We start from the raw sequence: 9969 nt of genomic DNA on the forward strand, positions 1-9969 counted from the left end.
TTAATACTCTCTCGTACTGCACAACACAGCTACCAGCTAACCCGCTTCACAACAACCTAACGTCCGGTCCCAGCGGTCCGCCCTCCTAATCTCCCGGGGGGGAACACCCCCAGCTAAACAGAGCGACACATAGTTATTATACCTGAGAACGGTCGCCTCTGGTGTGGGGGGCTAAGCGATTGTCATTGAGCGACAGGCGATCACATCGCCAGGCGACATCGGTCGCCCGCCGTGTGCAGACCACTTAATCGTCCCACGAAGCCGGTTTGTCGACACTCGGGTCGGGGAAAGTATGAGCGTTGAGTTCCCAGGTAGAAGAGGAAGGGTTTAGATGATCTGTGCTGTAGCTAGTCCTGAGAGAGTACACTGCTGTTGTGTTTGTGTGTTGTGTTGTTTTGGTTGTGTTGTTTGTGTTGTGTTGTGTTGGTGTGTTGTGTGTTGTTTGTGTTGTGTTGTGTTGGTGTGTTGTGTGTTGTTTGTGTTGTGTTGTTTGTTTGTGTTGGTGTGTGTGTTGTTAGAGTGAGTTGTTTGTGTCTTGGTGTGCACTGTGCATGCTGTGGAGTGTGTGTTGGTGTGTGTTGTGTTGTGTTGTGTTAGTGTGTGTGTTGTTGTTATGTTGTTATGTGTGATGTTGTGGTGTTGTGTTGTTGTGTGTATGTGTTGTTAGCGTGTCCCAGCGTGTGGTGTTGTGTGTGCGTGTTGTTAGCGTGTGCCGTGTGCGTGTCCCAGAGTGTGTTGTTGCGTGTGCGTGTTGTTAGTGTGTGCCGTGTGCGTGTCCCAGAGTGTGTTGTTGCGTGTGCGTGTTGTTAGCGTGTGCTGTGTGCGTGTCCCAGAGCGTGTTGTTGCGTGTGCGTGTTGTTAGCGTGTGCCGTGTGCGTGTCCCAGAGCGTGTGAGGAGGGAGGCTCAACACTCCTGTGATAAACAACAGTGGAATCAAACAGGAAGTGGCCGATCCAGACGTGTAAACATCCTGTTACTGAGATAACGGAACGTAAACCAATCCCGGTCACCCTCTTTATCTGGGAACGCCCAAACCCAACTTCGGTCACGCCCCATCTTGCGCGGCATTCTGGATCTTTCCTCACAGCCCCACCAGATTTTCACGTCGAAAGGTAGGTGATATGAAATCATACTTATTTTAGAGTATATATATCAAATTTCATGAGTATTCATCTATATTTAGTCATCTAAAGACTACTAGATGTGAACGTTTGTACCACTGCAACGTTATAATTGTTCGAATGTGTTCGGGGCGACGCTGATTTCCAAGTAAAAGTAGCTTCCTGTTCCTTAAACACGAACTCCCACTCGCCCCAAGATGAAGTCAGATTGTTTGGTTATGTTGCTAGCATATATAGCCAGTGTTTTGTCCGACGAAATGTGTTGTACATTTGTAATCTTAATAAGAGATCTAAGTTTGTCTGAACGAGTGATGAACTGAGGTTGCGCGAAAATAATCGAAGGGAGAACAATAATTTTCGCGGGGAAAATAATGAACTGGTTTTCTCTCTCTCTCTCTCTCTCTCTCTCAATCTCTGTATAAAAAAACATCTGAAGCAGTGACAAAGTCAGACAGCAGACACGGTAGGTTTGTGTGTGCTTGTTTGTTTCTCTACAGGTGAATGGAGGTGTGTGTGTGTGTGTGTGAGGCTGCCATGCTGAACTGGGTGAAGGTAAGGTTGTGTGTGTGTTTGCATGTCTGGTAATATTTCAGCATAATCATTTTGGTTTCATGCTCATTCATATTCAAGTTCATTAACAAAAGGCAAGATGTTCTTGATACCTTCCATTGTTCTGCATCTTTTCATCAGAATTTCACTCATATCCAACAAACCATAGCAATAAACTAAATTCATCATTGAGGTCAACAACCTCCTTATCCATATTCAAAAAAACAATTCAAATCTAATTTAATTTCATCATAAATCACTCACATAAGTTCCCTCCTAGCACTGTTTTTTTTAAATAATGTGCTAAATAAATCAAATAAAATAAACTCGTCAGTCGTACAATAATAATAAAGTTCATATTATTTTACTTTCTTGTTTAAAATATTTTTGTGTGTTTGCAGAGCATGCCTAATATCCGGCAAATGCGGAAGAGGGAGAGGAAGGTGCGTCTGTGGACCCAGGAGGCCATGGATCAGGCCATTGCAGAGGTCAGAGCAGGCAGGTGGAGTGCGAGGCGGGCAGCCACGTTGTTCGAGGTCCCTAAGTCCAGCCTGATCGACCGACTCAGCGGAAAGGTGTCTCTGGCCTGCAACATCGGCCGGGGCACCTATCTGACCCCTGAAGATGAGAGTTCCCTGGTGGAGTACTGCTTGTACTCTGCCAGTTATGGGTTTCCGCTGACGAGGTCGCAGGTCCTGGCCCACGCCCTGGCCATCTATAACCTCCGTCACCCAGGGAACCTAAAAACATCCCTTGGCCAGGGGTGGTGGATCAATTTTAGGGAGAGGCAACACCATCGCCTCACGATCCGGATCCCGGACACCATTGACCGTGGGAGGGCAGCCTGCGCTAAGAGGGGGGCCATAGAAGAATACTTCAAGCTCCTCACCAGCACCATGGAGGAGCACGGGCTGAGGGAGAAACCCCGTCATATTTACAACTGTGACGAGACGGGGTTTCAGATGGACTCCAACCGGAGGAAGGTCGTTGTGCCCCGTGGGACGAAGCACGCCTACAGGCAGGCCCAGGGAACCAGGGAACACATCACGGTCCTGGCCTGCCTCAACGCGGCTGGGGAGGACGTCCCCCCTTTTATTATTTATAAGGGGGGCTACCCAGGAGGGCCCTACAATAGGGAGGGAGTCCCCAATGCCCTCTACGGGAAGTCGCCAGCGGGGTACATTGACTCAGAGCTTTTTAGGAAGTGGTTCACCGACCACTTCCTGAAGTATGCCACGGAGGAGCGCCCGCTGCTGCTTGTGATGGACGGTCACCAGTCCCACCTGGATCCAGAGCTGGTCCGGACGGCACAGAGGGAGAGGGTCATTCTCCTGTGCCTACCGCCACACACCTCTCACATCCTTCAGCCTCTGGATGTGAGTTTCTTTGCACCCTTGAAGGCAGATTTCTCCGGGCTTGTGGGAGATCTGTCGGCAGTTAGCCACTCCTTCATGATTTCTAAAAAGGAGTTTTCAAGGGTGTTCAGAGACACCTACCAGAGGCAGAAAGATCGGAGGGTGGTGGTGGCTGGCTTCAGGAGGTGTGGCCTCTACCCTCTGGACCCTGCGGCTATTGATTGGTCGAGGGTCATGCCGTCTGCCCCTCCCCCTGCATCTCCTGGTGCCAACCCTGCTGTTACCCCCCAGCCCAGCCCCCCACCCAGCCCCCGTGCTCCTAGCCCCCGACCCAGCCCCCGTGCTCCTAGCCCCCCACCCAGCCCCCGTGCTCCTAGCCCCCCTCCCAGCCCCCCACCCAGCCCCCGTGCTCTAGTCCAGGACTCACCCCCCAACCCCTACCTCAACCACCCCCTTGTAACAGCAGGGAGGATCACAGCGGACCTGGGACAACTCCTGGCCCAGATAGAGTTCACAAGAAGATCTGGAAAGGTCAGGAGGAACACCACCAAGGCCCGCCTGCTCACCGCCCAGGAGATGACGGATGCCATCGATGAGACAGAGGACCGCGCCGCCCGCGCCGAGGCAGGAGCTCTGGCCAGGGCAGACCGACAGCGGCAGCGGGCTGAAACTTTAAGGACTCCCACAACCTCCTCCCGTACCCCGCGTGGTGGCTCTCTCCCCAGCCGCAGAAGAGGAGTGTCCCCCGGGGCCGCTCCCACCACCAGCTCCGGTCTTTCCATCGCCGGTCCCTCAGCCTCAGCCTCCATGCCCCCCTCTTCTGCCTCCCACAGTCTGCTGCCCGCCTCTAGCCTCCACACCAGCACTCGCCTGCCTGCTTTGAGAGGGGAAGATCACCACCCCTCCACCTCTTCCTCCCCAACAGCCATAATGGATGGTATTTATTTATTTGTTTTCTTTTAACAGTTATTTGGGAGACAACATTCTCAGTTAGCAAAAAAGTATAAATTTTTTTATGAATAAATAATCATGTTTTATTGTTTCTTAACCATTTTCTCAGAGCCGGCAGTCCCACCGCAGTCCCACCGGGTGTCCCAGCCAACTTCCTCTCCCTCCCACCGTAAGCTTTTTCAAACAACTGTGAAAAAAACACGATCTACAAATGTCCATGGCCAAAAGGAACAGGAAGAAAAACTCGTATTGTACCTGCCCCTACGGCCTACACACACACACAGTACACTGATGGACTGTTCATAGCGCAATATTTACCAAACCAAACAAAATAATTTTTTTGAGTGGTGCTCCCTTTTTGTGTCTGCAGCCTCCTGTATTCCTGGACCAACAGGAGCATCGACATCCTCCTCCTCCTCCCACGCCAGACCCACGACACCCATCGGCATGTTACTTATGTTTTTTGAGTTTGTCAGGGCAAACTTATGAATTGTTATTTATTTTGTAAAAAATTTGCTGATTTTATACAAATTGCTGTGGGGCACTTTGAACTGTGGTCCATGTGTGAAAAGTACTATATAGATAGTTATTCATATTTATTACATGGCGTTTTCACATTCGCCGAAATGCTTGCTTGTGATTGGTCAATAGCCCGTGTCAGAGGTCCGTTATCACACAATAATGACCGCTGTGGGACAATAATGACCGCTGTGCGCAGCTGTTCGCAATCAAGCCCACTACAGTCATGCAATCAGACCAGAGACCTGCCGGCTGCCGATAATAATAATCACTTTATTTGGGCTGACAGAGCCACAGAACAACTGCGTCTTCATTTGATCTAGTCTTGTCGATGAATTAGGTATATTGTTAGTAAGTTAGCCATGTAATAAGCGGGATAATGTATAGCTTTACTCGATCATTGTCGCAAAATAATTGACCTTCACTGACGTTTAAAACACCTCAGCGCTGCGCCTCGGTATTTTAAACTCCGTGTCGGTCAATTATTTTGCGACAATGACCTCGTAGCTATACATTATCCCTTACTTATTATTGGACCTTGGTATATTGTAATCAAGCAGCGTCATAATAATAAATTTCTTTTTTAACTGCAGGTCACACCACCAAGAGGCAGAAGCTGGGGATCTGGCGGTGTGGCCGGTGTAAAAAGGCGAACCCCCCTGTGGACTCTGAGGGTTTGGTGTCGTGGGTCCAGTGTGACAACTGTCACAAATGGTTCCACACCATGTGTGTCCAGTGGGAGGAGGAGGAGGACGAAGATGCTAGTTTCTGGTGTTACTGGTGTTTGGATGAATGAGTGTATGAATGAGTGAGCGAATGAAAAAATTTATAAATATGTATGGTGTGCTGTAAATAGTTATTGTTTTAAGTTATGTTTATTGTATTTTTTATATAATGTTTATAAAATTTTATGAAGTGCTGGCTGTTGTGTTAAATTTGTCATATTTTTGTTGAAAACACATGTACTCACAAATGTTAATGTGACAAGTGATTGTGATTAATATTTTGTTTGTTAGACAAATAAAATGGGGATGTTGTTTGCTCCTGAGATGAGATGGTAGACAAACGACACTACCTTCCAGCTGACAGTAGATGGCAGCATTGATTTTAAAGGATGAAAACAGGTTCAAACAAAAGAACTCCATTTTCCAAGACCTTTTTTCACAGTTCACAGGTCAGCAGGTCGGTAAAAGTTGATGAAAATGCGATCTGAACACAGGAGCGTTAAGCTATGAATGCGCCCTCACGTCACCTCAGTACAGTGACCGTGAATGGCCACCTAATTATCATAATTAAAGTGCATCATTAGCATTATGTTTGTTGTCTAAAGGGAACTAAAATGGTAAAATTTAAGTTTTTAAATGATATCCGCATATATAGGACAAATAAAACAGCGTTGTTTTGTAAAAAACTCCAATGAAAACGGCGCAAGGTACGTAATATTCGCTATTGTTATGCAAATGTGATAGAATCCTATAAAAAGGTGGACGCACTTGGGCACTGTGACGTTAGATACCCTCTGAATGACCCCCCCTATCACTCTGACCCCCCCCCCCCCCCCACACACACACACACACACACACACACACACGCAAATCTTTATTTATGTCCACATAAAGACAATGTTTAAAGGACACAAATATTATCAGTGCACTTGGACATTGTGGGTTATTTTTTTTATTAATTTTTTTTATCTTTTTCCCCCTCCTTTTTCCTCCGATTTTCTCCCATCCCAATGTTAGGCGTTATGCCAATTCCCAATCCCCTTCCTGGTCGCTGCGCACTTACCCCCCACAGTCGGTCTGGGAGAGTGGAGGCTATCACGTGCTTCCTCCGACACACGTCCAGCCAATCAACCGCTTCTTTTCACCTGGCAGCGCGGACTCTCACTGAGAGGGCGTAGCGTGTGGAAGGATCACACTACCGCCCTTAGATCCTATCCGCGCTGAGCAGGCGCCCCGACCGAACTGTAGGAGTCGCTGTTTACAACGACCCGGACCCACCCCGCCAGCTTCTCCCACCCTCTAATACTGCCAATTGTATTAGTGTGAACGGCCAGCCAAGCTGGTGACAACGCCGGAGCTGTGAGCTGGATTCGAACAGGCGAATCCAGCGTCTCCGGTGTTGGTGACGAGCGCAATCTCCGCTACGCCACCTGACCGCCCTCATTGTGGGTTATTCTGATACATTCGTGCCCAAATTGACAATGGCAACCAAAGTTACACAACACACACACGGATGATGAAGCTGACAATCTACACACAGCTCATGGATACAGATAGCAGCGTCTTCTCCAAATTGCGCGGCTGCCAATAATAGCTGACACTGAGCAATATCTTGCTAATTGTTTGGCTCTTCTCTTCGGAAGACCGGCCATCTTATGAACATGACCCAGCCAGGCTTCCAAATATGAAGACCAAAAGTTTAGTTGTAGCCCAGTTGTGATATGGTATGCTCTAACAGACACACACACACAAACACACACGCGCGCGCGCGTACGCACGCACACACACACACACACACACACACACACACACACACACACACACACACACACACACACACACACACACACACACACACACACACACACACACACAGACAGACAGACAGACAGACAGACAGACAGACAGACAGACAGACAGACAGACACGCACACACACGCGCACACACACACACACACACAGACACACACACACGCACACAGACACACACACACACAGTGCTCACCTTCACATTTCTGATCTTCACGAACTTGTCGTCCACCTGCACGGCGAGTCGTCCTCCGTCCACACTTTCCCTGAAGGACGGAGAAGGAAAAACACCGGAGTTTAGCTTCAAAGTGAATTCAGTCAAAACAACATCATCCAGTTTATCAGGCCATGTGAGCGGACAGCAGACGCGGTGGAGAGTGGAGACACTACCAGCAGGGTCGGGCACCCAACTCTTTAGTGGTGGAGACACTACCAGCAGGGTCGGGCACCCAACTCTTTAGTGGTGGAGACACTACCAGCAGGGGTCGGGCACCCAACTCTTTAGTGGTGGAGACACTACCAGCAGGGTCGGGCACCCAACTCTTTAGTGGTGGAGACACTACCAGTAGGGTCGGGCACCCAACTCTTTAGTGGTGGAGACACTACCAGCAGGGTCGGGCACCCAACTCTTTAGTGGTGGAGACGACACTACCAGCAGGGTCGGGCACCCAACTCTTTAGTGGTGGAGACACTGCCAGCAGGGTCGGGCACCCAACTCTTTAGTGGTGGCAGTGAAAGGGTTGATATCTGAAAACATTACGCATGATCATGTGATTTATTTTGTGTACAACAATGTTAAAAAAAATGTGTTGTTACAACAATAAATAACAACATGTTCTTTTTTTTTTCTTTCTTTTTGATATTTTTGCACAAATCTTTCCAATATTCACAAGACATCTTTCCACAGCATAATAATATGCAACATCCAAGATTTGTCTTTTTCTTTTTCGTAACATCATACAAAACATACAAAAGACTCATGCAAACACATTAACAACTGACATGGAAATTTAAAAAAGCACTTACAAAAAAAAACATTACTATACATTGTGCATATATATATATCCCTGATGCACATACGTTACATGTAGACCGATCTACCTGCGAGCAGGTATGTGCTGCATCTTCTGCCATCTTTCTCCATAGTGCACGTGAGAGGATGCGTCTCAGATATATGTAGGTGTGCGTGAGGACATGTATGAATGTGTGTCTCAGATATGAGAAGTTTGGACTTTTGTTGCCATTGAGTTATTGTGTATTATGTTATTACACAGAGAGAGTTATGTACCGAAACAAGGTACCGACAACAAGCAAGGCACCGATACCGAATTCCAGGACCTGGTACTGGTACTGGTACCGGTATCGGTTCAAAGTGTGAACGCTGCCCAACCCTACTGACCACATGCCGCGGCTACAGGAAGACAACAACACCAACAACAACAACAACAACAACAACAACAACAATAACAAAAACAACAACAACTAAACAGATCCGTGCTCATCGGTGTCTGACGGTTAGTAAAGGGCTAACCCTTTCACTGCCACACGACAGCCGGTTAACCCTTTCACGGTGACAATACAGAGGGTTAGCCCTTTACTATCACACAACCGACGGCGATGCTCCATCATTAGCATCATTAGCTAGTAAAGGGCTAACCTTCTGTCGTGCGGCAGTGAAAGGGTTAATGCAGATGTCAAGCGGCTTCAAAACAAGGGAACGATTAACTGGAGCAACGCAGACAATATTCATTAAAAGCCTTTAATGCTGGTGGAGCATAATATTATACAGAGCAGCCGTTCCGATGCCTCCCTCTGCATCTTCATCAGAGTCAAGGAGGTTCTAATTAATACAATACATCATACAGCTCTGGGACTCGAGTCTGTATTTAGTTACGTGCCAGGAATAGCCTTAACCCTTTCACTGCCGCACTACCAAACGGTTTAACCCTTTCACTACCACACTACAGAAGGTTAACCCTTTCACTGCCCCACGATAAATGGTTAACCCTTTCACTACCACACTACAGAAGGTTAACCCTTTACTATCACACTACAGACGGTTAACCGGGTTAACGTTCTGTAGTGTGGTAGTGAAAGGGTTAAGGCCTGCACTGCCTGTGTGCTCCAGTGAACCTTTCTGTCATGATTTCTCTCTGACGGAGAGGCGTAACAAACACTGGTATTTAATTTGTAAGGCCCTTATTGGTAAGCTACCTCCTTATACTACATCATTTGTAACTGAGGGGTTACAAAACCCTGACTGTATTAAAGATTGTGATAGATTAAACCACTGCTAGTTATGTACTTAGTACTACTGGCCAGACAGTACATCTAAATATGGCAGACACTCATAATAACACGGCACGGGACAAAGAAATATCATTGAGGGTATTTATTATTATGCAGTAAATGTACAGATATGAGAATTAGGGTCGCGCTTGTATGGCGAAGAATATGCATAAGTCAGTCAGTAGCAGAAGTCAGTGGGAATACCTCGTCTCCACTAGCCAGGGTTTAGCTGTGGCCTCGTCTCCACTAGCCAGGGTTTAGCCGTGCTGTGGCCTTGTCTCCACTAGCCAGGATTTAGCCGTGCTGTGGCCTCGTCTCCACTAGACAGGGTTTAGCCGTGCTGTGGGCTCGTCTCCACTAGCCAGGGTTTAGCCATGCTGTTGCCTCGTCTCCACTAGCCAGGGTTTAGCCGTGCTGTGGGCTCGTCTCCACTAGCCAGGGTTTAGCCGTGCTGTGGCCTTGTCTCCACTAGCCAGGGTTTAGCCGTGCTGTGGCCTCGTCTCCACTAGCCAGGGTTTAGCCGTGCTGTGGCCTCGCCTCCACTAGCCAGGGTTTAGCCGTGCTGTGGCCTCGTCTCCACTAGCCAGGGTTTAGCCGTGCTGTGGCCTTGTCTCCACTAGCCAGGGTTTAGCCGTGCTGTGGCCTCGTCT

At 48.1% G+C, this 9969-nt stretch overlaps 1 protein-coding gene across 3 annotated transcripts; it reads left to right on the top strand.

The window, feature by feature from the left end:
• The first annotated feature begins 986 nt into the window (after nucleotides 1-986).
• LOC311247473 (uncharacterized protein) lies at nucleotides 987-5339 on the top strand. 3 transcript variants are annotated; one of them, XM_084338512.1, is made up of 6 exons: nucleotides 987-1113; nucleotides 1559-1585; nucleotides 2073-3963; nucleotides 4087-4146; nucleotides 4348-4422; nucleotides 5090-5339. In XM_084338512.1, exons 3-6 carry the CDS (start codon nucleotides 2076-2078, stop codon nucleotides 5290-5292), a joined length of 2226 nt encoding a protein of 741 aa, XP_084194638.1. In that variant the 5' UTR covers nucleotides 987-1113; nucleotides 1559-1585; nucleotides 2073-2075; the 3' UTR covers nucleotides 5293-5339. The 3 variants fall into 3 exon arrangements, with proteins under 3 accessions (XP_084194638.1, XP_084194640.1, XP_084194639.1); XM_084338514.1 differs by having other exon boundaries at nucleotides 1072-1113; nucleotides 1562-1585; XM_084338513.1 differs by lacking the exon at nucleotides 987-1113 and having other exon boundaries at nucleotides 1394-1585.
• Nucleotides 5340-9969: the final 4630 nt, after the last annotated feature.

Source organism: Notolepis coatsorum (assembly GCF_963971535.1).
Source record: "Notolepis coatsorum genome assembly, contig: SCAFFOLD_1488, whole genome shotgun sequence".
Classification (NCBI taxonomy): domain Eukaryota; kingdom Metazoa; phylum Chordata; class Actinopteri; order Aulopiformes; family Paralepididae; genus Notolepis; species Notolepis coatsorum.